The sequence below is a fragment of the Penicillium chermesinum genome (assembly GCF_028974085.1).
Source record: "Penicillium chermesinum strain IBT 19713 chromosome Unknown utg000002l:1.0-5270490.0:1.0-5274688.0, whole genome shotgun sequence".
Classification (NCBI taxonomy): domain Eukaryota; kingdom Fungi; phylum Ascomycota; class Eurotiomycetes; order Eurotiales; family Aspergillaceae; genus Penicillium; species Penicillium chermesinum.
In genome coordinates, this window is record NW_026695312.1 from 722491 (window position 1) to 750476 (window position 27986).

Here is a 27986-nt window from a genome sequence, read left to right on the forward strand (position 1 = left end):
TTGTCTTTTGTTTTGGAATTTTAGAGATTTCCAAGAGCCTGCTGATTGAAGGAAAAGGCTTTATGGAATTGGCGTGTTGTGGAGGACCAATGGTGTGGGGAAGACAGATCGTCGATGATGCCAGCTGGGAGCTTCGTTATCGGATGTCACGTGCCTGATAGACTATGGAGTATAAAGTGCTTCCAACATCAAACCGCGAATAAGGTGCAGATTCCCTTTGGCAACTAGACGACTGAAATGAGAAGATACAGTGGTTTTTGTTGCATCCTGAGCGTGTCTTGAAGGATTCCTTAGGCTGACTCGGGGTTTCTGCGAATCATGTTACTTGGCGGCATCGAAAGCCAAATTTTCGACTATATTGGATACGTGACGGACTCAACACAATGACAATGACCACCTTTTCTCACAGTATTAGCGGATTCGGAGTAGACTTTACTTTCATTCCTTGGAGCTCATGCTAACTGTATGAATGTCACCGAGTATGACTGGCAGTCTATTTGATGCAGCCCCGGTCGTATCCCAAATTTCCAGTCTTGCCCATCCCTAAACGTCCGTATATGCAAACATCACATCATCAAGGCAATTTTAATCATTCCGTGTCGTTCCGAAGCCCTATGCCCGTGAGGCAACGCTTCCATAACCTCCAGCAGATGTCTCTGCTCCTTCTGATTCCTCCTCTTCTTGAATGGCATTTCCACGGTGTGGGCCGTCCTGCTCAACAATCCAGAACGCGGGGACGATGCTAAACAAAGCTAACGAACTGAGTAGCCACCAAGGGATAATGACATACCCCCGCTTCACGCCAAAGGAAAAGGCAGCTCCGATAAGAGCAGGTCCTCCCGCCCGACCAAGAGCACTCACACTAGTTCCAACCCCATTCAGTGTACCGAGCACAGACATGCTGGCCGCAGAATTCGTGAGCAAGATGGTGCAGCAGGGAACACCGAAGATGGTCACCCCGAGCTTGCCAAGCATAATTGCCAACGCGGCAGGGAGTCGGAAGGACTCTGGAACGAGGACCATGAATGGTGTCAGGAAGAAGACAACCGGCATAGCGATGGCAGCTGCTTTGAAACATCGCAGGGTGCCCAGCCGGTGCACGACGGGCGGGAAAGCGTAGAACTGGATGACCATACCAATACATCCGATTATGGTGTAGTATATGCCGATAGTTTGAGAATCTGTTTTGGTTAGCGTTGACCTGCTCCATTGCTCTGGGCCGCGAAGAGCTTACCGATACCAAAGCCGCCGGCAAACTTGAAGGGAAGTTTCACCTCGGGATTATCATGTAGATTTTGCACCGGATAACTCAGGAATGCTGGGAAAACTGCATCGAATGCCATGCCCAGGCCTGAAACCATGGTATAAGATATGAGGATCAGGATTGACTGAAATGTAAAAATCTCCGACCATCTGGGGCGAGGCGCAGGCCCTTTGTTCTTTACTTGGGGTTTAGATGGTGGAAGCAATGAGGCACGTTCCTCGTCAGCGGCCTTCGCCCCCTCCAAGCGTTTCCTTCGCGAAGTACATGGGCGCGTGAGGACTTTTCCGAGTTCCCGACCATAGTCTTTTTTGTCCTTCTTTGTTTCCAGGGTTTCCTATCTGAAGTTAAGCCGGGGTCAAACAGGACGGGTTTGACTCGCAACCTACACGTAAGAACAGAACGGTGTTCGTGATGCCGATAATGAAGAAGATGGCGGAAACCAAGTTAGGAAGCAGAAAGGGATTCCGGCGCAAAATCTCAAATCGGCCAAAGATCTCAGGATGCTTCTCAGCCGGCCGAGCAAGCGCACCACCAGACGAGGGGCCAAAAATGCTTCCCACGGTCCATACCAAAGGCATGATACTGAATGCACGAGGTTGCAGTTCGCGCTCGGGGACAATTTCGGCTACGATGGTACGATAAATGCCGACGTTGCCGTTGAAAAATCCGATGAGCGTACGAGTCAGAAGCACCATCGTGAGGCTGTGCGACATGCCAAGCATGATCGAGAAGACCATCGTGCAAGTCAAACCACTGATAATGACTGGCTTGCGACCGATATAGTCGGACAGAGTACCCCAAGGCACCGCCATGAGCGCCTGGCTAATGGACGAGACCGCGGAGGCAATCCCTACCCATTTGGCGACTTCTGCCTCTGGAACACCAACATATTCAATAAGCTCCGGCTATTCAATCGTTAGATGTGATCCCAGAATTGGTAACTTTCGCATGGTCGCGGCTCAGAAGTGCCGGGCCCGGTATGCGATAAGCGCGCGACGTACCAGGTATGGAAGAATCGAAGTATAAACGACTATTTCGCAAACTCTGTTAATATCGCGCCTTGATCGACAGGAACAAACACTGTTCACTGGAAAATCCAGCACCTACTTGGCTCGGCGAATCGACATATCGCTAAATCAAAATGTGAGCACGATCGGGAGGAGAAAATTTGCGGAGGGCCACCTACCCAGAATCGTCAACTGCTGGACGGGCAGCTTTGGTTTCTGCATCCTCCCTGAGTCCTCCGGTCTGGAGCAGCTCCTAGCCTTGAGTTGCAAATAGCACCCAAAGAACTCAAAGAAAGAGGGGGCGCAAAACCTGCGAAAAGACCGACACGGGCCTAAGCCGGAAAAGCGGCCCCGTCATTTACTTCTCCACTTGATCTGCAACTCCGGACTTGTCGCCGCGTCTGCTCACACCGATTTTCAGTTCGATCATGAGACGCGACTCCTCCAGGTTCTCGATCGCAACCGGCCCTGTGGTGTGCAGACCCTGCAGCATTGTGGATCTCTGAGCTGTACGTTCATGAAGATTGCCCAGCCTGACTCTTCCCGGTGCTTTGATCTATGTCTTCAATCCTTGATGATTGAAAGCGCGAGATGAAACCGAATTACTAGAGTATGTATGAATAGCACCGATGATAGTGTGTCGTCAGAGACTGTAAGCCGTATTATTAGCGGGCTACCTATTGTACGAGACGAGCCCAGCATGGTGGAAAAGGTTCAGGCCCCGGACTTCTGTACGCTCGTACGGCGTCACACGACCCCCACACCCCTGTCTAGACCTTGGCGAGATAAGCACATGCTCAAGCAAGGCTTGAATAGTTCGAAGAAAACTAGAGTGCCTTTTTATTTGAATCTTAAATTGTTTTTTTCTCTCATTCGCTCTGACTAGCAGAGACGTAGTTCTACTGTTATGAGTTGTAACTATCAGAGGGCTCAGCCCCAGAGGTATCACTGGAAGAAATTATAATATACACGGCTGAGAGCAATAGGGTCATCCCAGGGCACAGTACAGCATGTCAAAAACTTACTCTACAAATTCATCTTCATCAGACGGCTCCTCGGATAATTCACTCCCACTGGCTTCGGACAGAGCTGGCTCATCAATAGGGACAATGTCGACCTGCGCGTTGACCATCAACCCGATATCAATGCTATCCCGCATAATCTCTCGGGCTGCATCTTCGCTGACATCCATGTCATCTTTTATGAGCAGAACCGTGAGCTCAGGGACGAGCACAGACTGGGCATAACGGACAACGCCAGTCTTCGTGACTAAAGAGTCCTGTTTGGCAAGCCGGCGGAGGCTCACAGCAAATCGGCCCATGATGGCATCCAGCCTTGTCATTCGTCAGTATGGAGATAGAATCAATGATCCAAGACTTTACTCACATCTTCTGCCCTCCTTTGGGGCCGTAGTACCCGCAAGAGATGCGTTCGATGTCATCCCCCTCCAGAGAAGGCTGGAGAGTCTTCCCGGCCTTCTGCGCTGTATCCAACAAATTACGATAATAGGAGGGTGCATCGGGTTTGACAAGCTTTTCCAGAGCGGGGAAGAACTGTTGCACTCGCTCACCAAAGGTTTCCCAATGAATTTCCGGATAGCCTTGGGCTTTGTAGTCGCCAGCAGCGGAATCGTTTCGATGAGAAGCACAGAATTCTCGTTGCTGGCGGATGCGCTGGTTAGGCTGCGCTTGAAATTTCTTCAACAGCTTCGGATCAACCTCGGCCTTGCACATGGGACATACGGCAGGGGCTTCGGGCTCAGAGGAAGAAAGCTCGTCTAACAGGGAGGACGGTGCAGAGCTGAGGGGTGTACCGATTGAGGAGCATTGCAAGTCCTCGTCGAACTGGAAAGAGGCGGTCTCCCGCGATGAGGCTCCCAAAGAGGAACCTGGTATCCTGTCATTGGTGATACCTGGGGGGCACTTTGAATGGTGGCGGTTGTTGTTCGAATTCCTCCATGCTTGCGGGCATTTTGAATTGCATTTCTTCTTCTGACTCCTCCAGTTCGTCATTTTTTGCTCCCTTCTCCGGTGTCCTGCCATTGTTCTTGATCTTCGTGTATTTCTCTTGAGCGCTCAGTGGGTATGCCTTTGGGACCCTGACTCTCGTTGGCTTGTCGTAATGGTGTTTCAGTCTTTTCGCCTTGCTCTGTGAACCCATTCCTCCAAAAAAGATATCGTCATCGTCAGACTCTTCCATTTTGGACGATGTCCTTGCGAGGGGCTTTCGCGCGTTGGATCCGTCTCTGGCATGGCTCCGAAGCCTTTGGTCGTGGGAGCTATCTTGCTGTTTGAAGCTATAGGTGGGAAGATCTGAATCCTCGCCCTGTCCCTCTCTGTCCGATTCGTCCTCGTCCGAGCTGGAAGGTGGACGGTTGATATCTTCTTCTTTATTAAAACTTGACAAAAGGTGCTTGTTGCCTGGTAAATTCCTCGAAAGTTGATTTGAGGCCTCAGCCGCACTGCGTTGCCTCGGGCCCATCGTTACTTCTGGAGTCGCAAAATGTCAGTCACGAGCTTGGACAGGGGAAACAGATAATCTCGTGCCACCCTAAGAGGCGGGCCAAATCATGGGCTGATACGAACTAAAGGACAAAGAAATCATGAAGCTACATCGGAGTGCGGAGAGCGAAGGTCAACGGGGGCACGCGTGACACGCGCGGCCCCACACGCGTCGATTAAATTGAGTTTCCATATTTACACCTTGACAGCTATAGACTGTACATCCTGCTCTCCCGAATCTACGGGTTAAAAAAAAGGAATGTATTTAAATGCAAAAACGCCAATCATTCAAACGTCATTGAGATCTCCTCGTCGTGATCAGCCCATGCATTAGGCTCGAGGGCCATTGCCCCGGTCGCAGTAGCGCCAATATTATTAGCAGGGGTGGAAGCGTAGGATTTCAACTCGGGCCGAGGTGGGAAATCATCGTCGTGAAACGAGGTGTCAAATGTCATTGAGACCTCTTCTTCTTCGTGCACAGGGGGTGGAAGGGGGGGCTTCATTGAGGGAGGAAGCCGTGGTGGTCAGTTTCGGTTCTGATGCTGTCCGGGCAACTGGGGGGAGGCTCAGGCCTGAATTCCTTTGCTGGCGTGATCGGGGTAGACTCTGATGGAGGGTTCAAGTCGAGCTTCATAGGAGGGAGCGTCGACTCCAGCTGTTTCACCTCAATGGCTTCCGATGCGAGCTCCGAACGGATGGCTTCGATATCGAATAGGACCGAACCCGGCGCCGCGGTGGGATCATTCGCCTCCTGCGGCGATGATGCTTTATTAACGTCGTACGTTTCCCACGACTTCTTCTCGGCCATTTTGCCTCGTTTGAAGAGACCGAAGCGCTTCTTCTCCGGCTTCAGTTCCGCCTCTCGGCGGGCTTCATCGATTTCCCGGATCAGCTCACGCTGACGCTCGGCATGGTTGTCTGGATCTGGGTCCTCGATTTCCGCGAACTCATCCTCCAGCACTTCCCAGCCAACTTCTTTGAGAATACGCGGCATGGCACTACGGTAATCCATGTGGCCATTAACAATCTTGGTGAGATCGACGTTTTCCAGCCGCGGTATACCCTCAACGGGCGCGAGGCCAGAGACACGCATAATACCACCGCTGGTAGCTCGGAAAAGATAGCCCAAAATCCAGTCATTCGTAGAATACCCATTCACGAATCGACCAGAAACCACACTGCGCGCCTTGAGATAGTCATCCTTATTGGCCACGATCGGAGAGCCAAAGAGGTAGACGTTTTGAATAAGTCCATGGGCCCCCTTCTCAGCGAGTTCCTTCAAGCAATAGAAAATGACACGCGCCCCCAGTGAGAATCCAATCAGAGTGATTGGCCGATTGCCAAGGTTTCGATCGCGCAAAGAGTCTGCCATGATAAGGCCTGCGTACTGAGCTCGAGTCAATGAAACGGTCCAAGGGTTGTCTATAAGATACGCCAACTTCGTAAGAACCAGTGGCAATTGTAAAGAGGCCATCAAGGCTATTAAAACAGTATTGCCGAGGACTTGTTGCAGACCTGTGGTAAGTGCCTGGCGAAAAAGTGAGCTTTTGGAACCAAAACGGTGACTCGGAGAATTGAAACTGACCTCTGTGGCAAGGATGTTGATTGTGTCACCCATGCTGCGCAGCATCTCTGGCTCCCAGAGGACGGAGTAGATGTCGCCCATGATAGGATCTATAGTACTATATGGAAGTCGGACATCGTCAACTTTGCCGGTCATCCACCCAGATACCGTGACAATCAAGTTCAGCTTTTTGTTGTTATGCAAGGGCCGGTATTCGAACGTCTGGACGGCTCCCGTCCGTCGATTTGCAGCTTTCAACCCAATCGCACCTCCACTGATACTGGCAGTAGAGGCGATAAGAGCCGTTCCACCAACACCTCCCAGAAATGCGCTGGTTCCAGAGATACCAACTGTGGTCAGACCAGCTGCCAGACCAGCTCCAATCACAGGAGCCAGAAGTCCAGCAGACAGACCGATGACCAGACCACCACCGACCGTTGCGAGGCCCATAACCATGTATTTGGTTTTCCGAGACATCTGCCGGCGCTTCTCCATGTGCTCTGATTCATCCCAGTTCTCCTTCTCGGTTTGCTCTTGCATTTCAATTGCATCGGTAACACGTTTCTCAAATCGGGAGATCTGGAGCCATGTCACATCCATTGCTGCTCCCACTCTTTCCAGAAGAGATCGGGAACGAGCATCATATGCAGAGTCCGCAATCAGGACAAGGAAGAGGTCGCACAGGACGGTCCACCGGAGATCGATATCAATCTGGTCTGATTTTGGCATCTGGGATGGAGTGTGGACTTCCGGAACTGCGTCTTCATCTTCATGTTCTTCGTAAGGAGGAGGTGCGTCGAATTCAGACTCTGCTGTCTCGGTGGACGCCCGCGATTGAGGATCAAATTTTGAGGTTGGAGAGGTTGGAGATGATACAGAAGGACTGGACATGCCCGCGCTTTGATCGGCCATGGGATTCTTCACGCGGGCATTTTGCATGAGAGGTCTGATCAAATCTTCAGGCTGCACTCCATGCTCGGCAAGCTGCTCGATCATGACTTGCTCGGCCGGATTGATGTCCATGTGCGCGTAAAGACGGCCCATCATTGCCTGCCCCCATTTCCGCATAGAGTCCTGTGCCTTGAAAGTTGTTTTCTTCGTGGCCTTAGTGATTCGCATTTCACTGATCTCGGTATTCATCGCGAACACGGCCAGTCGAACGACTCCGACATATGCGATTTTCTGGGTCTCATTAAGAAGATCTTTGGTTGCTTGGAGTTGGCTCACGGTATCGCGAAGTTCCTCGCCGACCAGCCCTGCAGAATTATGGCCACCCTCTTTGAAAAGGTAGCTGGTATCTTCGTCCAAGCTATTGGCTGACTGAGCGTCTTCGTCAAGCTGGACTCGAGTATAGCCCTTTCCAGCACCGCCCAGTCCACTATACACAGCCTCGTCGTCCTCTTCTCGGGAGCCACGGGCTACCAGTCTACCGTAGTCATCGTAGTAGTCCATTTCTCCCAATGCAGGCATGTCTTTCCACTCATCCTCTTCCCTCCTCTTCCTCCTCATTCTCTTGTGGCCTATCATGTTTAGCGAAATGCATATGCGACCATTCCGGGATCTGATAGCCAAGCGATTTGGAGGCTGGGCGAGTTGTTTCCGTAGAATATTCTTCTTGACCTTTCCTTGAATCCTCTGTCTGCGGTCCTTGGGTTTCATGCTTAGGCTCAGGCGTGGACTTTGGCTCCGCTGGTTCACCATGTCCAGTTTCGGACTTTGGTTTGGTTTCTGGAGCTTCTGTTTCCGTCGCCTGTATACTCCGAGTTTCTTGCGATTGTTCGTGGACGTTCGAGCCATCAGTTCCTCCACGGGTGTCGATGTTCGCGGGGGGCATGGTCATCGTTTTCGTCGGCACATTCCACTGACGGACGCTGAGGTTGCGACCGCGGTCGAATAGGGAGACCGAAATCGTCCAGCTCCGGCTCTGCGGCTGAGGCTAGAGGTTTTGCGTTTGGAGCAGAGCCCGCCCCCGTCCCTTGAGCCTTCACGTTTTCTTTCCCATTGCTGGCAGGACCTGCCGATTCCTCCGAATCCGCCACGAACGGTTGTGTACCGGACTGAGAGGGTGCAGGAGCAATCGAAGTATCGGAGGTGCCGCTGACGGTGACACCCGCTGCGGACATTATTTCACATTGACCGAAAGCGCTTCGAGCGTAACGACGGCGGAGGTGATCTCGTGCGATCCGAACAAGCTGGAATTTCTTGCTTGTTGGGTTGAATCACGGGATCGCCCATTCGGACTGAAGCCCCTGTTCCCGCAAATTCAGGGCAAGTCGAATTCCGAGCAGTGAGTATCGGTCTGCAGTAGAAAAGGTCAATCTTGAGTCTCCGCAGTTCGACGATCGACCACGCGGGAGAAAAGGAGGTCGCGAGGGCGGGAAGAATGGAGGGGGGGCAACTGACCACTATGATAACTATCGCAGCTCTGGGTCCGAAGCCCCACAACATTTGAAAGAACCAGGAAAGCCTTTGACGTGGGTTATTTTGGAAGTTACTTCGCAAGGGCTGTGAAGCTGAAGCAAAAAGACGATTAGTCCAGTTGCTCCGGGGTTGATCGAACTGCTGAAAGCGGAACCTTAGGGATTCCGGAATGTACTCCATCGTACTACAAACAACCGCACAGCCTGCTTCGGAAATGAAAACAGCTACCATAGACCTGATGCTCATCATTCAAGATTTCGGGGGGCTCCAGCGGGGATATCTAATTGTCCAGAATTTTTATGATTCGTATAACATTGGTTAACACCTGCAACTAGCTGCTGGCCACAGGACTAGCACTGGGATGTTGGTGCGAATGCGAAAAGCCTAGATCATGACCGATCCAAGTTATCATGGAAACCACCTACTGAAGGCACATCTGTTCCAGATATTGCCCTTTATTCTGTGATAAGCAGCTTCGGGGTCATTTTAGACATAACCAATCAGAACACACTCCACCTGGGCGGGATATATCCTGCAAGGCGGCGAGCGACTCGTACTGGATGGCGCCCGCGCTCGGCCATCGCAATTTGTCATTTTGTGTTGCGAAGCAGAACCTTGAAACCCCTGAGGCTCCTTGGCTATCCGTAAACACTCTCAAGTTTGATGGAAGTAGCGCATATGTTTATTTAGTAATAATGGATATTATTCGTAGGAGATCTACTTTCTATGAAGTGCGATAGGAGTAAGACCCAGCTATGGAGCATAACAAACTCGAGACATACAGTACTTGAGGCTTTTGTAAAGCCATCAGGTAGCCCTGATATACCAGAGGATCGGTGGATTATGCCTCATGGGATATCCAAGCATCAGCATTCGTCGATAAGTTCGTATTCTCGATGTTCAACGCCTGGGGCTGTGCTCCGGAAGCTTGGAAAGTCTAACCCGGGTGGAATGTATTGAACGGGGAAGAAATGCTCTCCACCCGGACTAGCGCAGGGATGATCCTCGCCTGTTTGATCCTCTTTTAGTCGCAGGTAAGCCGAATAATGACCGTGCGGCCGTTTCATGGCGTCATTGCAGGGTGTTGACTTGCTGACGGAGTCAAATGATATGCAGGGAACATGGCTGCGGCTCAAACCCCACACTGGTTCAAATGTTCCACTGGTGGACGAGGCATCCTGTACTTGGCTGTGGCAACTATTGATTTAGGCCCACTTGCCAGACTTCCTTCTCTCCTTTCAGATGCTATCCTATGTTTCACCTCTGTGACTTGTATGGTGGATCCTTTCACAGTCGTCTAGAACAATGCTGCAAGGTAGGACTTGTCCACACTATGAGCGCCATGCGAGTCATGAAAGATACGAAAACAGGACTGACTTATTTGCAGAATCTGAAGCCTCGATTATCCGGATTGCCGGCGCGGGGTTTCGACTCTCCCTGCTTTTGAACGCAGCTGCATGCCAGCTGGCCCAGTCCAGGATTGAATTTCACAGTATCGCCAAAGCTATCTCACTCTTCTCTTTGACGCTCAAACGCGTTGGAAAACTACTCGATGCTACAACCTTGGGTACCTCGCCCACAGCCACTGAGAAGGCTTTGGAAATTGCCAGCCAAGGCCAGGTGGTCATGGTGGAGATAGAGCACATGCTAGAGAAACTCCAGGGGACAGATACAGACGAGGAACTGAGGAAGATACCACCTCAGGAACTTCTACACTGGTGCTTTCGAAAACAACATGTGACGTACCTTCTCGCTCAACTTGAGTCCTTGAAACTGAGCCTGATTGTCATGTTTCAAGTGCTACAGCTGGCCGAGATGGTGCAGTCAAATTCGGGAATATCTGGTTCACCTGAGTTTGATTTGACTACGGATGAGATGCTTGCCCAAGAAAAGGCAGAGGCGCAGAACATGGTAATTATTCGCTACTGGGCTGTCCGGAGAGTGGACCATCTATGGGGGCTCGTTGAGCAAGAAGCTGTGGATGCTGCAAAGAATCCAATAAGCCAGCGAATAAACTCAGCTAGCTCGTCAAAAACAGTCTCTGCCGTGAAATCTCTCGTCGCTGCAGCCAACGGCTCGACCGTCACTCGGCTTCATACCGTGACTTTTGGAGATGTCGATTCGAGTCTGGGCAATCTGGAAAGGTCCCCGAAAGAGATGGTCCATCTTTCTGAAAAAGCTATCGAACGTTTATTCCATCTTTGGGTCCCATCGTTAGATATTTCGTGGTTGCACAAGGTAGGGAAAAACGACCGGGGGTCTGAGAGGTCAACTCCACCGCGGGTCCACATCACTCCCGAGAGCGATAATGATAGTGAGAAAGAAGACTTCGATCGCCATAGCATCGATGGATACTATCTTGAAGGAAACACCACAGACTGGAGAAAGCCACATTCACAGGAAGCTCGATACCAGGCTGCACAACTGCGTCAGCGATACTCTGGTTACCAGGCTTATGTGGACAATGATTCCGAGACCGATGATGATGAGCAGTATAACCGAGCACGAAACCTTTCAGACACCTCAGACTCTGGAGATGATTATGAGCAGAGATCGGCTTCCCACCGTCGCCCTGTGCCAGGCGGCCGCCCTCATTCCAATAGCATGTCATCGAAATATTCCAGCCAGAGCCAAGTACCCGAGCTCAGACAACCTGCGTACCCAAATGGTAGCATCCCACCAGCCCAATCAATACCTCGACCGAGGGCACCACAACATCTACCTCCGGGTACACCTGCGCCTCGGGCACCTGGTCCACTAGGATCGCCCGCACAGCCGGGATCCAACTACTACGCCGACCACACGAATATGCCCCGATCAGTCCCAATGAGCATAAACACGCCGCAAAGAACCTTGGCTCCTATGCCAATACCTTCACCACGAAGTACGCCACCCAACAGTAATTCATGGGGCCCACCCCAAGCGTACAGTGGAAATCCTCATGCTCGCTACCATCACTCAGCATACCCCCTTTCAACCTCCTCGCCGGAAACGCGTCACGAGGTGCATTTCCGCACGACGCCTCCACGCTCGGCCCAAAGGACGCCGCCGAGTGACCACTCGCGTCGATCTTCGCGCGAATTGAGACGGGAGGCAAATAAGGAGCTAGGACGGACTGCTACACGGGGCCTCGTGGGCATTGGGGCTATTGCTGGGTTTATGGATGCACTTGAGGCTTTTCAACTTCTCTAGTTTTTCCCAGAGAGAACTTGCTATGTATCACCCCTATTCGCACGTGCTTTTACCGATATCATGAACTATGCCTCGATTACATTTCGGAGTAGTTTGGATCTACCTGTTCGGGTTTATGACATATCTTGGATCTTAATTTGCCCTTTTCTCGTCTTGGATTGTCTTTCTGATCCTTGTATCGCCATTGATTCTTGACATATTATGATACATTTACTATCAAGTACACAGACGTTCAACCTCTGGTGGAGTTGGGGTGACATGGCCTGCTCTAGACGCAGGTTGTGACGAAATGCCCTGTGTTACTAGGATTTCCTATATCCAGGTAGAGAAGGAGGACTGTGGTTAAATAGTAACCGCGATGCGATAGATTACTTATCGAAACACTCTAATTTGTCCTGACTAATAAATATTCTAATATAGTCAACTAAGGCTGTCGCAAGCCTATCGGACTAGATGATCGCTCCGATCTCAAGGCGGAAGTTCCGACGCGCCCGACCCTCCGACACATCGCAGTACAACCCACTCTCGCTAGTCCGTAGGGCTCCAAAGGCCTCGCTTGGCTGCGACTGGGGAAAGTGGGAAGAGCTCCAATCCTTCATCCGAAGCGTTTTGCTGGCTTGCTTGCTGCGGGTACTGCTACTCCGTGGGTCCCAGGAGCATTTCCCTGAAAGGGCTATAGTTGGCGATTTCTGTCTAGTCTAAATTTTCTGCATTTGCCCGATGCCCTTGCACACTTTCCAAATATTACTGGGTCTTTGAAGTCTTTCATGCTAAAATTCTGTCCATAACATGGCTGTATCTGGGTTTTCTGTGAATCATCCTTTCTGGTCCATCTTCTACTAATGTATAGGACACACGAGACCAATAAGCCTCACGTCGACTTCATCCATTACTCTTCCCAAATTATTTCAGATTAAAGCTCAGGCAAAGGCGGCATGCCAAAGATACTTCCATCCGGCAACCACCCATCCAACTCCATCCCCGTCCCCCTCCCAGGAGGAGGCCCAGGCGGGGCGCTCTGAGGCGGAAGAGGCTGTGGTTCATAAGCGAACTGTGGCGGGAGCGAGGTTTGCTGCGAATAACCGGGTGGCATGGATTGGAAGAATGGACCCTGCCCTTGACTGTCCATGTGCCATATACCCGGGTTATTCATGGGCACATAAGCAGGCTCGATCCCAGGCGGCATGTGTGGCACGCCTGTGGTCATGGGGAAAGAATCCATATGTGATGTGGGCGCCTGGGTTCCGGGCATAGACACCACAGGGCTATACTCGGGTGTAGTGCCGGGGGGGTTCCGAGACCATCCCTGGACCTGGCCCATGAGAAGGGCCGTGGCTATTGCCTGAGCTTGTTGAACCTGGGCCTGGCGCCGGGCCAGGACCAGGAGGAATTTGCACATTCCCAGCCTGCAGGCCTGCATATCGCGATTCGAGCCTCTCGTACCAGTGCCGACCTTTTGTGCCGATGACATGGAACCACCGATTAGGAATCTCGTATTTACCCCCCCGCTCGCGTCTCCGAGCTTCGCAGCCATCGCGTCGAGGTAGTAGCTGAGATTAACAGTTTCGGGCGTGACAACTTCGCCGAGCGTACTCGTGCGCACAGAGAAATGGATTTTCATTAGCGAGGTCATTGCCATGCCGAACCGAGTGAACATGAGATTGGGCAACCGGCGCAGGGTCTCTGCGCTGCAGGTGAGGACTGCTTCTAGCAGCTCGTGAGCTGCGTTCATCCACTTGACATTGATATCGATCCGTATCGCACTCATTTGACTCTCCTCGGGAGGATTCGCACCGCCACCCTCTAGTGTTGGAAGGACGAAGTATCGGCGTTTAATGGCATCTGGGTCACGGTAGCCTTCCCCTACGCCGAGTTCGTACATTGCGAGGATGGCAGACCGGTATTCGAGAATCATTGGGACTGGGGATGGTTCATGAGTACGGGTCCAAACAATCTGCTTTGGAAGTAGTCTTACCTGTGAGCATTTCCATCGGCGCGGTCTTTCGCCAAGTATCCATCCGCTTGTCAAACCATCTCAGTACAGCTTGGACGCGGGATTCCGTTAATGGTGAGGATGTGCTGGTGTCGTCCAGACCAAACGAAGATTTCGCCTCGTCGGTGATCCGCTGGAGCTCGAACCACACAGCCAATTGTTGGTCTGATCGATGAGGCGACTGTTCTAGCTGTGTTATGCATTCGGATATCCAGTCATTAAACTGCAGCAAATTTGGCCGCCTGGTCTTCATCGCTACACTATTGACAATGTTGGTGAGAAGGTTCAGCAGCTTGAAGCGTGTGAAAAGCATCTACTCACATGGACCCAAGGTGATAGCACCCCAAGACAGCCCTCGCCTGTTCCGCCAACGATTCGTCATATATCGCTTGTTTGCGATCGCTCTTTTTCGAGACCCGGCGTTTGGTCGCCAATCCGATCTCCAGCGCCATTGTCGCCGCAATATGTGTGTACTGGTAGAACTGCAACCGCAGTGGCGATCGGGGAGGCAGGTAGTAGATGATCATGAGGATAACGGCCTGCACCAGCTCGAGGGACTTTTCACCCTCGATGAAGAACCGGTCTGCATACAGCCGGACCATCTCACGGCTGAGGACCGCTGCGAGGCCCGAGTCGATAGAGATTGCCGCAGCAGTGATGACGGAAAGAAAAAGAACCGGCTTTGCCTGGCGTAAATGGGCGGCGGTGGTAGTCTGAGGGAACATCACCATGGGGAAAATCGACGACTGCTCCTGGATGAAGAATGCTACCAGCTGCTCCGCATCATCGAGGGTAATGATGCCCCGATCGATCACGTCCTCATTGTGCTTATTTGGTTCAGCGAGGAAGTTCATGTGCAGACCGGATAGCGTGGGCTGGGCCGGAAACACAGCACTTCCATGCATGCTGGGATATGAGCCATCGCCGTACTCGGGGGAGTAGTCCATAAGGCGCGCCGAGTTGGACGAAGATTCAGGCATGGCGCCCACGTTCCCTTGGTATTCCAGTTCCCCATCATCGCCTTCCTCTTGAGAAGCCTCGCTGCCATCCGACTCTGGTTCACTTTCTTCGCGAATTCGACCCTTCAGCAAAGACCTCATCATCCGCATCTCCTTTTCCAGCTGAGCAACTCTGGAGTCGGTGCGCTTCCGGGGCCGCCGCCTCTGCGGGGCCACAAACACACAAGATTTCCTGCTTTTGGCACATCGCTGGCATTGATTTGGAGTAGATGGGTTGGGGAGACAGCGGACTTTTAGGCTCCTACAAGATTCGCAGGATCGGTTGAGTTGCTGCTGTGGGGGGGTTACCCGTGCTCGGGTCTCCGTGAGGAGTGGAAGACGAATCTGACATGCTCACCCGCAGCGCAGGCGACAGGATGTGTTTAGGAAAATTGGGTCAAGGAATGGGGGTATATACAAAAAGAGAACCTGCTCTGTGCATGCAGACGAAGGATTGGCCAAGGTTCAGGCGATTGTTATTCGACCAAGGGATTACGATCATGTTCCGACGAGACTCAGACGCCCGAGGCCCCAGAAGCAGCCCGAGTGATCGACTGAAATTCTCCACGGGAAATCATAGAATGCAGTTCAGGTGGCACGTGGAAGGGATCCGAGAAGTCGGACCCGTCTTGTCTTGGCTTTCAGAGGGTATGCCGCCCCCGCAATTGTAGAAGTTGAGATTTTGAATCCCAAAAGCTTATGGAGGAGGAGTTTGATCACTCGCCAGGGCCCAACTGTTGAGTAAAACGAAACTTTGCGAGATCCAGTCTTAGTTTGGGGGGAGGGTTTCGAGATTCCCTGTTTCCACACGATCCACTGCCAACGGGCATCAGATTTATGGGGAATCGAAAAGTACGTCCCTGGGGCTGAAAATGCGATCCTCTGATAGCACGGATACACCGATCAGCGTAGGCGGGAAAGAAGAAACTCGAGGCTGAAAGTCCGCGTTTCGAGGATCAACGGGACGGGCTGAAAGAGACAGGAACGGGGGGCTTTAATCTGCGATAGCCGGACGAAGTCGCGAATGGGAGGAAGCTCACGTTGGAGTTGAACCCTAAACACAAACCTATCGAATCAGGCGGACAAAACTCCACTTCTTCAACTCCCCGCCGTAAGAAGGAGATTCATTGGCTCCAGATCCAGCAGCCCGACGGTTAGGACCGATTTGCCGAATTGGTGGGGTTTCTCACTCAGGGGTTCGTCCTGATGATCGCGTTAGCTTCTTTTGGTTAGGAGGAGAAAATGGGGGATAAAGAATGATGCCGACACCTCGCCTGATGAAATGTGCGTAGAGTGTGAAATCGATAGCACCACCTACTCATGTTCAACATGGTGGGAATGGAATGGGTACTGAAGATAAGCCCAATTTAGCGCGAAGGCTTGGCAAAAGTAGGGTTGAAGATCAACCGTAAGGGTCCGACCCCAGTATGGAGATCTCCTCTACTCCGTCCATGTTGTCAAGTCCTTCGCTTTGGCTCAGGGCTTCTCAGCTTTAAGTCAAAGCATACGCTTCTCCGGCTTCGGATGACCCCCCTTCCTACCCACAAATAAATGATTCCTGTATCTTCCATGGCTCAAGGACGGCGATGCGATGTTCGTCCCGAGGTATAGGCCTTTCTCATAATAATAGAGGGAAATGCATCGCCGCAGGAGTTCAGCGGTTGAGCACTGGGGTGTGCAATCAGCATAATGATGGTACCTCTACGGAGTAGAGTGGTAAGAGATGCAAGTCGATAAGCGCTTCTCTATCCGGAGCACTATTCCACTCACGGTAAGAATAGCGATCTAGCAACGCTGTCAAGTTGACTTAGAAGGCTCGTTCATGCCTCGAGATGAACGGACAAGCGTCCCTCCGGGTTGTTCGGATTTGCTACAGGTGGCCGTTTTGCGACCATACTGATTGTGGGAGATAGGCCCGAGTCTCGCAGCACATCCGACATGTCCACCGGAGACCAACGGCACTATTTTACAGGCCTAGCCATTCGTAGGACATGCTTCGGAGCGGGCCCTCTCTTGAAGCTCATTTCCCGGTTGCAAGGTCAAGATAGATGTAACCGTGTGCATTCTCTGTAGTCTTACCAGTCCCCCACATGCCATCAACAGCAGTTTATTAATTTGCGAGTTACATCTGTGGCACATCACTATAAAAGGCACGGGCGTGCCATTCACCAACCTTCAAAAATTTTGGGACAGTACCGGGTCCACGTGTTGTGGTCATGAAGAGGCTAAGACCGATTTAGGAGGCCGCGTACACTAGCAATGCGCCACATACCAGCATACATTTTGGGCGATTTGAAGCAAGATTTAAGCTTGAGCTACCGGGACGTCTCCTCTTGGCACTGTCGATCACCAGCAGGCAGCCTGATAAACGAAGTACATTGGTCATACTCGTATCAAGCCCAATCTTCCTGCCAGTCTTTGTCGTCACTCACAGAGAATAAGCCTTTGTGGGTCGTGGCGAATTGGTAACCAAGTCTAATGGTTAGCCGGCGATAAACCGGCTCAACGCAATGATTGGCCCGCGAGACTATACTAAAAAAAGCCTCGTCACCAAGCTTTGCTGCGTGCGGGACCCAATAATTCCCGATAACATGAAATAATGGCCTCTCTCGGCGCGTGGGATCGTAACCTCCAGGTTCAAATTTCTGTCCGTTACGGAGTCAAGCGCTTGTTGGCTTGGAGTAGAGAGGAGGGAATATCATCACTATGGCAATCTGAAGACTCCTTCCATAATCTTGGTCTTATCCAATGTAGCTCCGCACATCTCATATATGGAAGCCCGGGATCGCAGCCATCCGGAGGGAAATAATGCCCTAACCACTACCGCTAGATCCGGTAATTAGCCACACGAGCGTGCCCCAGTTCATTTCACGATTCCCGGTTGCTTCTTCGCATCATCTTCATATACCGTTCGTCCCCTCTATTGCCGGGCAACCCGAGGAAATTCGAGGAGACTCTTGTCCCCCTCTTGATCACTGAGTTTACATTCCCTGAGCTCTGTCGTACCAATGTCTTTCTCCAGGGATTGAATTGCCCTGCGCCACCGGGCCCCTTTTATCACGCGAGTCGCGCACGTCCGCCAGCATCCTAATACTTGTACCTATACAACGGCAACACAGGACTCATCGAGTGTATTTGATGGGCACGGAAGGGGTCGGGAGTTGACGTCTGTGACAAACCGGAACCTTGAACGATGCACAACTTCATTCCTAGTCTACTAGGGGCGTTTGGAGTCTTCACAACGACTTTGGCTCAAGTCAGCACACCCCCTGGCGCCAGCACGGCATTGGATAGGATAGCGAACGCGAACAAACCCACATTTGCTGATGTGCGAGAAAGTGTGGCTAAGCAATACGAGGAAGAAGGTCCTCTTCCTACAGAAAAATATTTCCGTAAGTACTTCTTCTGACCCGTGCACAGTATCCGGTCTCCAGCAGACACTGAGTTGACTGAGTTGTTTTATCCATTCGCTAATGCACCTCCGATCTAGACGAATCAAGGTACCTTCGCTTCTTGCCCGTCTACCGAGAAACAACTAACTTATTCGGAATGAAGGTTCCACCATCATTATGACGATCGGTGCGCTTGTTCTGCTCTGTGATCATTGGCTTATCGCGCTAACCATCAAATTAGTTTCGCCAATTCGACCCTACCGGAAGAACAGGTGATACCTCATCTGATTGCGTTAGTACAAGCGTACTTGAAAACGATGAGAGCCATTGGCGCCGAAACATGGATTATGCACGGGACACTTCTTGCATGGTGGTGGAACCAAAAGGTACGGCATTTGAGGACGTTTCATCCAGGGAAGACAACCACCTAATATGAGCCGCTAGATCTTTCCTTGGGATAATGATTTAGATGTACAAGTCACGGAGCCGACTATACACTTCCTGGCCGACTACCACAACTTCACGGACCACCACTTTGAGATTCCCGGCGTCGACGGTGGTCGCACCTACTTATTGGAAATCAACCCGAATCATGTTGTCAAGACCACTGAAGACTGGCTAAATGTGATCGATGGACGGTGGATTGATAAATCATCGGGTCTTTTTATCGACATAACCGCGGTGCGTCCAGATGTTGCCAAGCGTGCGTCGGGGCATCCCGAGGCACTGATGTGTAAAGACAAGCATCGCTATAAAGTACGTGATCGAAAACTCGAGTTCCATGCTTACCCCTTCCACGACATGCGACTAACTGATTATATTACAGGAGAGTGATATATTTCCTCTACGTAACAGTTATTTCGAGGGCGTACCCGTCAGGATTCCTTATAACTATGCAGGTGTGCTTCGGGAAGAGTACGGGTCCAGATCTTTGACCAACACTGAGTTTTGGGGGTAAGTTTTGGAATATTTGATGCATCTGGCCAAAACTCACCTTTTGAATTGCCACATTAGACACAGATTCAACTCCAAAACAAAGAGTTGGGATAAGATTATATGAGTCTAGCGTCGACCTATTGTAGGTCATGTTGGTGGAAGGAAAAGTTCAAGACGAACGGTATGACGAATATCTCAACATAGCAACAAGCTACCCACACCATTCGCTGGAACCGATCCATATATATTTGCATCGATTGTACTTGAGCAGTACTAGCCGAACGCTGCCTTTTTATTCTGGCGTCATGGCTTTCACATTCCAGCGTGATTACCCGACGGCCTCGAGATGTCCTCCCACCCTTATTTTTCAATCTCCTGCATCCCAACGGCGCTATTAAGATCTGTCATTTGAGTGTCGCCTGCGGGGTTGGTGCTAGCCGTTTGCTCCATTATAGATAGATATTTTATATCGTTTCTGGGGACAGAAGATCTCCGATAAGAAAACTGCTCTGGGGATCACCAGTGCACTTATTCATGACTAGATTACAGTAAATTGGGCCGTAGACATATGCATCAATATGCTTTTCCCGCGCTAGAACGCTGACTCTGGTGGTAAATAGGGTGAAACTACTGGTCTTGCCCACACACTCTGTACCGAAATTGCTGGGGAACCAAAGTAGAACGAAGAACAAACTTTGGGTCCCCCGGGCGGGCATACACGCTGACTCATAGAGTCACATGGCGTTCATCTGGGCCCAAGGCTGAAACGCTGAAGCTGACGCTTGGAAGCCAAACTTGAAGAGCCTTGTATGTCTCTTGGAAAATCACTTGGTGGAAAGATATGTGCCTAGTCGTGCGCTAGGACCATGTCGTTCAACTCAGGTTCTCCGGATGGACCCAACAACACTCCTCCCAGCGAAAATTCTCCGAACAGCGGCGCACCCACAGCGCCCGCCTCCGCACCCCGCGCTTCCCTGGATTCGTCGAGAAGTTGCGTGACCTGTCGCCGCCGCAAAGTCCGCTGCAACAAGCGGTCCCCATGCTCCAACTGCGCCAGAGCTGGCATCGATTGCATATTTCCTCCTCCGGGCCGTGCCCCGCGCAAGTCAAAGCGTCCACCTGATGCAGAACTTCTCTCCCGCCTGCGCCGCCTCGAGGGCGTGATCGAACACTTGAGTGGGAAGAATGGGGAGGAACAGAGCCCGGAATCGCTGCTTAATGTTTCAGCCAATACAGCAGTGCCAGCCACCAGCAATACAACCACAAAAGTCGTCGTGGGAACCGCCGCTGCGCCCACTGACGCGAAGGATGGAACGGATTGCCCGTTCGCAGACTCGGATCCCAAGAAGATTGCATCTCACAAGTTTGAAAATGAATTCGGAAGGCTAGTGATTGACGAGGGCAAGAGCAGATATGTGAGCAATCGGCTTTGGGCCAGTCTGGGCGATGAGATTGAAGAGCTACAAGATATCCTTGATCCGTCAGAATCGGAGGGCGAAGATTACCCATCGCCCGAGTCTTCCCAGTCGGGCTCCCACGATAGCTTTCTTTTCGGCTTCTATTCTGTCGCACACTCCCTCCGCGAGTATCATCCTCCCTTGCAACACGTGTCTAAACTATGGGACGCATATAAAGATAATGTCGCGCCCCTGGTCGTCATACTCCACAGACCAAGTGCCAGAAACTTATTGATAGAAGCCGCGCGATCGCCCGAAAACCTCGATAAAAACTCCGAGGCGTTAGTTTTCGCCATATACCTCTCCGCGATCGTGAGCTTGAAGCCCGACGAATGTGTATCGTTGCTTGGTGAAGACAGAGCTACGCTGGTAAGACGGTATCGCTTCGCCGTTGAGCAAGCACTGGCAAGAGCAAACTTCTTAAATACGCAAAGCATGGTTCTTCTACAGGCGGCGGTCCTTTTCTTGACTTCCATCCGACGAGAAGACGACTCTAAATTCAACTGGTCTATGGATGGGCTGGTAGTGAGGATTGCTCAGGGCTTAGGCCTGCATAGAGACGGTACAAACTTTGGCCTGAAACCGTTCGAGACCGAGATGCGCCGTCGGTTGTGGTGGCATATCTGTCTCATGGATATTCGCTCGTCTGAGGACCATGGATCAGATCCGTTAATCCACGAGAACATGTTCGATGTTCGACTCCCCTTGAATGTTAATGATGAAGACCTGTATCCTGAAATGGTTGAACCTCCTCAAGAACGGGTAGCCTGCACCGACGTGACATTCTGTCTCATCCGCTGCGAGATTACCGGGGCCTTGCGCCGTGCAAACTACACTTGCCCAGGGAAGCAGCTCGCTGCTCACCAAGCCCCCTCAACCGACCGCTGTGAGAAGATGATCCAGCTCCTCAGCGGCCGCATTGAAGAGCGTTATATTCAGTATTGCAATATGGATGTTCCAATTCACTGGGCATCGGCCACGGTGGCACGACTTATCCTGGCTAAATTGTGGCTGATCATTCACCATCCTATGACACGGAAGGACCGCCAAGCCAATCTTCCCAAGGCCACCCGCCATAGCCTTTTCATGACCTCCATTGAACTCCTCGAGTTTGGCCGCTTATTAGAGACTGACCCCAAGACCGCAAGGTGGGGTTGGCTATTCCGTTGCAACGTCCAGTGGCATGCGGTCGCATTTGTTCTGTCCGAGATCTGTGTCCGTCCGATTTGCCCCGTCACCGATCGCGCCTGGAACGCCGTGAACGGGATTTATTCGGATTGGAAAATTCAGGGAAATACTAAAAAGGGCATGCTGTGGCGTCCGTTGGACGCGTTGATGAAACGCGCGAAAGCAACAAGAATCAGACAACAAGAAGAATTGCGCCTAAAATTCGGACCTCATATTTCGCCAACAGACTTCACCCCAGTCTCGGGCAACCTCCACCCCCTTCCGCAGATCCACATGCCCGAATCTGCAGAGCCGCCGCCTTACGAAGTCAATCAGAATATGGAGAAGCTGTCCGCTTTACCTCCTACTGTTTCGAGTATCGACCTGGGTGGGCCATGGCAGACGCTGCAGAACATCTTCCCAGATACGAACATTCTTGCGCCGGTTGAAAATGACATCTCAACTCTGCCGATGCCTGAGCCTGCATCTAGCAGCATTCTTCCCTCGGGACTATCGTTCAATGATCCTATAAACACCTCTTTCGACGCTCCGGAAGCCGTAGCTGACCAAACACAGTTGAGCTGGGAAGAATGGGACCAGGTCATGCGTGATTTCCAGCTGGACGTTGAAAACGACGGTTCGACCACCGCGCAGAATGCTAATGTCACTGAATGGTTTGTGTGATGGCTGAGCACGCTCATGCCATGATGATTCTCGTGATGTCTGGATACTAACAAATGGACTTCTGAATCCATGTCCTCCACTCTTTGTAAATCTACCCTAATGTCTTTGCGAGATTACTTAATCCCCACTATATAAAATACCCCAAGATGCACTGGCAATTTTCCGAATTTTTTCTGCTCATGGTCCATCACTGGAACTGTATAGCGAACTGTATAGCGCCTTGACTACCAGGGCCATAGTAGTAAGTTGGTCGAGAATCCGAGCTCACTATCGATAAGCATTGGCCGCAATCAGTTGAAGAAACCCCCCGGCACAGGAAGACGGAGGAGGTATCATGATATCATAATCAAGTATGAGGTTGAAGACAGAACCTACTCCGCATAAGTAGAATTGTACCCCGCAGCGTGTAACAGACCCAATCATGCTGAACATCATCTGACTCCCCAATGGCTCGGTCTAGCCTCGGCTGAGCTTAAAATCCACGTACAGTCAGCGACCCCAACATCGAAACATCACACCATACGACACACCATCTTTCCTTCTTCCCCCTCCTCCGTCTCACCTCCGCCTTCTAACCACCCAATCCATTACAATGGTAATCCCCACACGCGCTCCAGCACCAGAGCACACGCACTGACAATCCCTCTCCAAAGTCCACCAGCTCAAGCTTCCCCACTAACTCCGCCAATGCCCTGGGCCTCCTCACCTCCCTCGGCGGCGTGATCGGCTACGCGCGCACCGGCTCAGTCCCCTCAATCGCCGCCGGTCTCTCCATCGGTGTCCTGTACCTCCTCAGCGCCTTCCGCGCTCGCGCCGGCCAGCCTTACGCAGAGGAGATCGGCCTCCTAGCTTCCGCTGTACTAGGCGGAAGCTCCATCCCCCGCGCTATCAAGACGGGCTTCAAGCCCGTGCCTACTGGATTGTCGGTGCTGGCAACTTACGGCGTCGTTGTCTTTGGTCTTGCGTTCCGCGGTAAGAAGGATTAAACTTGGAGAGCTCTGGGAAAAGCCCCTGCATGGGATAATCCTTGGGTAGGGAGCTTTATCTTGTTGCTGTTCCTAGCGAGAGAATAGTCGAAGCTTCTAAGTACCGTTTCCTTCTCTTCATATCATGGGGCCAATAAGATCTGTCTTCATGCATTGTTGCTCAGTTAGTACTTGATGAGAACGCCGGATGCATCAGAGCCACAATCACCTGGCGCGTACCACCAAACAGTCGTAAGGTTCCCGCTTGGATTGCGCCGGCTCATCTCCTTTCGAATTCTACGATGGTGCCTCTTCCAGTTCAACTTCTCTCCTCCTTCGCCAGTAGAAACGGCGTAGGATTGGTGGTATCATGTAATGACGCATGTCTTCTGCGCCTTTCTCTGCTAGGCTCAATATTGGTTGCAGCTCGTCAAGGCGGACATGTCGCTGCGAAAGAGTTTTTAACATGATTTTCAGTAAACCTTGTTCGCCATCCTTTGCCGCAGTCTCGAGAGGGCTTCCGTGGATTTCACAGCGTCGCAGAGGGTCTGCGCCTCGATCAAGTAATCGCCGCAGCATCACCTCTCTCCTCCATGGGGAGTTTTGCTGGTAGGCGCACATACCCCTGCCGACGATACGATGCAGAGGAGAATCAGACGCACCATTGATATCAACCCCATGCTTGATCAATATGTCCAAAGTCGCCGTTATAGCAACCCCCTCAACCCCTCTAGAGGCGAGTGTGTCTAATAAACTCCTACCTCGGGTGGTGCGTGACTTGCTATTGATGATTCCACGTTCAAAAAGAAGTTCCAATGCTTCCGGGTCAGGGTACGCCAATACTTGTTCGGCCGCACGTTGAACATCCATTCCATCCACTGGAAATCCGTTGTCGAGAACGAATTCTATCATCGGTACTCCACCAGGCGCGGCCTGTCCGAGTAAAGGGATCTTCCAAGTTTTTATTACAGGATCCCAAAGCCCCCGCGATTCAATAGTTTGCGTCAGGATCTCCAGTGCATCGCTTTTACCCCTTTGAAGCGCGGACTTGATCAGGTCACGGAATTGGTGGAGATCAAACACCACCCGTCGGTCAATCAAGAGTCGGAGTATATCTGGCGATTGAACCGCGTTATCTCAGGACAGGGAATCGTGATTCATCGCGGTCATGTTGGGGATCGGCTGAGTGGTCCAGAAGGATTTCAATGATCTTGATATGACAGCCATGGACTGCCGAAGCGATCGCATCCAATTTGGGGGCTGCAGACAAGTCGGCATTGCAATTAAGCAGCTTCTCAACTACTTGCAAGCAGCCCCGATGCGCAGCTAGCACCAAGGGCGACATCCTCGAATTTTGCCCGATAAACCATCCGCAGTCCAAGTGAGCACAGCGGTCACCAAGGTCCGGATATGTAGGTTCTTCAAAGTCGACCGGACAGCCACGATCAATCAGATCAGCAACTATATCCGTCCAGCCACACGCAGCGCTGACAAGAAATAGCAATTTATGATCAATATCATCGGGCGTACCACACGCTATAACACTCTGCAAATCTAAAGATCCCCGCAGTCTCTCTGCCAAGACGTAGTGATTCTTTTTGGCAGCCAGAACCAATGGCAAAAACTTCAGGTTTTTCCTGTCCAGGATCGGGCTTGCTCCATAGTTTAATAGAAGATCAAGTGTGGTTTCTTTCCCAGTTGAGGCTGCTGCACAAACAGCCAAGTGGTCAACAAGCGGAGGCTCGATGTTCTCGCTCGCCAGTAGATAGCGAAGTATTTCATCATGCCCGAGACTTGCCGCATCAAAGAGCAGACTTGGCCCAAAGAAGCCCGGTATATGGGGATCGCAGCCAAGGGAGATCAAGAGCTTCACGGTGGAGAGCTTGTTCCCTCTCACTGCTTCATTTAAAGGTGACTCGCCGCGCGCAGCAGGTCCTTTGGGTGAGAAACCCCGGTCAACTAGGAGTCGGATTACTTCATCGTGGCCGCGCTCCGCGGCCACCTGCATCCCGACAATGCCTGAGTCCTCTGAGACTCCACGATCCAGCAACAGGCGCACAATAGCCTCGTTTCCAAGCCTGCAAGCGATCTGCATTGGAGAACGGCGGGTTGGCGGAACATAAAGTAATGGAAATTTATCAGCAGGGGCCCCAGCTTCAAGTGCATACTGGGTCGTTCTTTCACAGCCATTCTCGATTCCCCACTTCAAAGCAATTTGATATGGGCTGTCGCCTTGGTAAAGAGAGTGGTTCAGGAGCAAGTAGAGGCGGCGGCATGTCTGGAGGAAGGCGTTGAGGCAGTAAGGATTGTCGAACAATCCAGATATGAGGAAAATAATCTCATCTGGCAGCCGCAGGAGCGACATAGTGCTCACGTTGGAAATTGTGGAAGGATCTCCGTGGTGCCAGTGGCTCTGAGGCTGAAATGCTGTCCCCCCACCTCTCTAGGTTTAACTATTGTTATTAGGCGGGTCCACCACGGGGACCCAAGGTTTGCTTACAAATGAAGATCAATCTCGGTTCAAGCATCCCACCTACATGAATCTAAGTTGTTCCAACTAGGTAACTACCCTTGGAGACTATAAAAATAGCAGAAACCCTACACCAAAGAAATCGACAAGGGCTGTCGTGTTGTGGTAGTCTGGAGATCTTGTCATGGAATCTCAGGATCAATATAGTAATTGAATTAGTACCTGTTAGTACTTCTTATATGGAGTTTAGCCCGACTCTGAGCAAGGTCTGAGGCGTCTATGGCCCGAGGTTCCGGCGATATTCTACTAGTACTAGTACGGTATCACGATATTTCAGATTCTGAAAGAGAACACCGTTTGAATTGCCTACCTTCGTAAGGCTAAGAGATACTAAACGCCGGGGTAAATCGAACTAAACTCCAGGCCCTAAAATCCTTGATGAAAAGATCCGCGCCATAAAACTTGAAAAATGATCCCCGCCCGCTGAGATAATAGGATAAGAATACAATCGCGGGACTTTTAAATAGCATGTAGTGGAGTCGAGAGTTAGTGGTCAGCAGGACGCACGTAGGCGTACTTCGGCAACATCGCCCTCTTTTCCTCGGGGCTAAGTTCCTGCTCAGGGTAGACTAAGCGGATCTTCCGCTTCTTGGCTTTCTCTGGGACAGGAGCTTTGCCATCAGCCTCAGTTGCTGTGGCCTTTCCAGGCTGCCCCTCATGCAGTTGCTGGGCCTGCTGGTTCTGCTGAACAGGCTGATTCTGCTGAACAGCCTGGGTCTGCTGGGCAGGCTGGGTATTCAGCTCGGGGGCAGCGGGAGCAGCGGGAGCAGCGAAAGAGGGGCGCTGAGGGAGACCAGGTGGGGTGGAGTATCCGTTAGGCTGCGGAGTGGTGGACTGCGAAGGGATGAAGGAAGGTGGATAGGCGAGGTTAGGAGGAGTTGTTCCATTGCCGGGATGGGTGAATTGCGGAGGGGCGGCTCCGTAAGTGGGTTGGCCTGGGTATTGAGGTGGGTATCCAGAATATCCAGCGTATCCAGAGGGGGGGAAGACCGGGGTACCTGGGGTAGCTTGCATGGAAGCTGGAGAATAGCCCTGGTAGACTGGGCTGGCTGACTGCGGGTAAGGAGGGGCAGAAGCAGCGAAGCCTCCGTAGGGCTGGGGGTACGAGAACGCGTGCACGGGCGAAGCGACGACTGGCGAGTGCGCCTAGATGACCATCATTAACGAGACGAAGGTGTGGAGCGGGAGGGGAGGGGGAAAGTACTCACCGTGGCCGGGGTAGTAGCAGAAGACTGATCAGCACCTACAGAATTTGCGGCGGGACTGTTGGCTTCAGGTGTTGCACCAGAGGCCGCAGCTTGACGCTTTGCGCGGTGTTCGGCCAGGCGCTTCTTGATTTCCTCTTTGGATTCCATCTTGGGGCGCTTAGAAGGACGACCGCTTCCCGTACTTCCAGCAGGAGGATTACCTGTGGCAGCTTGGCGCTCAGCCTCAGCTGCGTAGAAATTGGTTGCGACGCGCTGGTTGTGAGCCTGGAGAACGTCCTCCGGAATACCCTCCATGCCGAAAATCTCCACGTCAACGCTTGATCGGTTAGGAAGCGCGTTGTCGATTTCTGTAAGCTGTTCCTTGTGGACTTGGCTCATGTGCACAGACAAACCTGCAGAGGTGGGGGAAGTTAGCTTGGATCATACAAGAACGTCGAGATGGGGCGGCGTCGCGACGACTCAGCGGTTGCGCGACGACTCGGCGACGACTCGGCGACGACTCAGCGTCGATACTAACCTCCAGCAGTATTCAGACGTCGACCACATGGCTCGCATCTAAAGTGCTTGGCTTTTTGATGCGAAGTCAGGATCTTCAGATCGTCGAAGTCACGTTCACAGTAATAGCACCAAGGCCGCGACAAGAGCTCTTCCAAAGTCGGTCCATGTTTCTTCTTTCCCATTGTGGCACCTTTGATTGATTAGACGCG

The 27986-nt window shown here is 51.7% G+C and overlaps 11 protein-coding genes across 11 annotated transcripts; 4 read left to right on the top strand and 7 right to left on the bottom strand.

Annotated features, from left to right (window-relative positions):
* Positions 1-612: 612 nt before the first annotated feature.
* On the bottom strand, positions 613-2493 carry N7468_001065 (glutamate carboxypeptidase; the record flags this gene model as incomplete). Its single annotated transcript, XM_058470362.1, has 4 exons — positions 613-1181; positions 1235-1567; positions 1653-2138; positions 2451-2493. The coding sequence occupies 4 exons, from the start codon at positions 2491-2493 to the stop codon at positions 613-615; spliced, it is 1431 nt and encodes a 476-aa protein (XP_058333503.1).
* Positions 2494-3292: 799 nt separating this feature from the next.
* Positions 3293-4752, bottom strand: N7468_001066 (RTC4 family protein; the record flags this gene model as incomplete). The annotated part of the gene is made up of 3 exons (XM_058470363.1): positions 3293-3605; positions 3658-4071; positions 4184-4752. 3 exons carry the CDS (start codon positions 4750-4752, stop codon positions 3293-3295), a joined length of 1296 nt encoding a protein of 431 aa, XP_058333504.1.
* Positions 4753-5271: 519 nt separating this feature from the next.
* On the bottom strand, positions 5272-8459 carry N7468_001067 (TMCO4 family protein; the record flags this gene model as incomplete). Its single annotated transcript, XM_058470364.1, has 3 exons — positions 5272-6300; positions 6358-8086; positions 8146-8459. 3 exons carry the CDS (start codon positions 8457-8459, stop codon positions 5272-5274), a joined length of 3072 nt encoding a protein of 1023 aa, XP_058333505.1.
* Positions 8460-10062: 1603 nt separating this feature from the next.
* Positions 10063-11949, top strand: N7468_001068 (uncharacterized protein; the record flags this gene model as incomplete). Its single annotated transcript, XM_058470365.1, has 2 exons — positions 10063-10072; positions 10145-11949. The coding sequence occupies 2 exons, from the start codon at positions 10063-10065 to the stop codon at positions 11947-11949; spliced, it is 1815 nt and encodes a 604-aa protein (XP_058333506.1).
* A 913-nt stretch (positions 11950-12862) lies between these two features.
* On the bottom strand, positions 12863-15285 carry N7468_001069 (uncharacterized protein; the record flags this gene model as incomplete). The annotated part of the gene is made up of 3 exons (XM_058470366.1): positions 12863-13869; positions 13925-14202; positions 14264-15285. Coding segments are annotated over 3 exons (2307 nt in total), but the record flags the coding sequence as incomplete, so codon positions are not given.
* A 2848-nt stretch (positions 15286-18133) lies between these two features.
* N7468_001070 (uncharacterized protein) lies at positions 18134-19290 on the top strand (the record flags this gene model as incomplete). The annotated part of the gene is made up of 6 exons (XM_058470367.1): positions 18134-18332; positions 18431-18440; positions 18496-18519; positions 18574-18718; positions 18777-19088; positions 19159-19290. The coding sequence occupies 6 exons, from the start codon at positions 18134-18136 to the stop codon at positions 19288-19290; spliced, it is 822 nt and encodes a 273-aa protein (XP_058333508.1).
* Positions 19291-20134: 844 nt separating this feature from the next.
* Positions 20135-22576, top strand: N7468_001071 (putative C6 transcription factor; the record flags this gene model as incomplete). Its single annotated transcript, XM_058470368.1, has 1 exon — positions 20135-22576. The coding sequence occupies one exon, from the start codon at positions 20135-20137 to the stop codon at positions 22574-22576; it is 2442 nt and encodes an 813-aa protein (XP_058333509.1).
* A 592-nt stretch (positions 22577-23168) lies between these two features.
* N7468_001072 (TMEM14 family protein) lies at positions 23169-23562 on the top strand (the record flags this gene model as incomplete). Its single annotated transcript, XM_058470369.1, has 2 exons — positions 23169-23171; positions 23230-23562. The coding sequence occupies 2 exons, from the start codon at positions 23169-23171 to the stop codon at positions 23560-23562; spliced, it is 336 nt and encodes a 111-aa protein (XP_058333510.1).
* Positions 23563-23838: 276 nt separating this feature from the next.
* Positions 23839-24453, bottom strand: N7468_001073 (uncharacterized protein; the record flags this gene model as incomplete). Its single annotated transcript, XM_058470370.1, has 1 exon — positions 23839-24453. The coding sequence occupies one exon, from the start codon at positions 24451-24453 to the stop codon at positions 23839-23841; it is 615 nt and encodes a 204-aa protein (XP_058333511.1).
* A 220-nt stretch (positions 24454-24673) lies between these two features.
* On the bottom strand, positions 24674-25906 carry N7468_001074 (uncharacterized protein; the record flags this gene model as incomplete). Its single annotated transcript, XM_058470371.1, has 1 exon — positions 24674-25906. One exon carries the CDS (start codon positions 25904-25906, stop codon positions 24674-24676), a length of 1233 nt encoding a protein of 410 aa, XP_058333512.1.
* Positions 25907-26557: 651 nt separating this feature from the next.
* N7468_001075 (putative C2H2 finger domain protein) lies at positions 26558-27959 on the bottom strand (the record flags this gene model as incomplete). The annotated part of the gene is made up of 3 exons (XM_058470372.1): positions 26558-27204; positions 27237-27671; positions 27797-27959. 3 exons carry the CDS (start codon positions 27957-27959, stop codon positions 26558-26560), a joined length of 1245 nt encoding a protein of 414 aa, XP_058333513.1.
* Between the last annotated feature and the right edge of the window lie 27 nt (positions 27960-27986).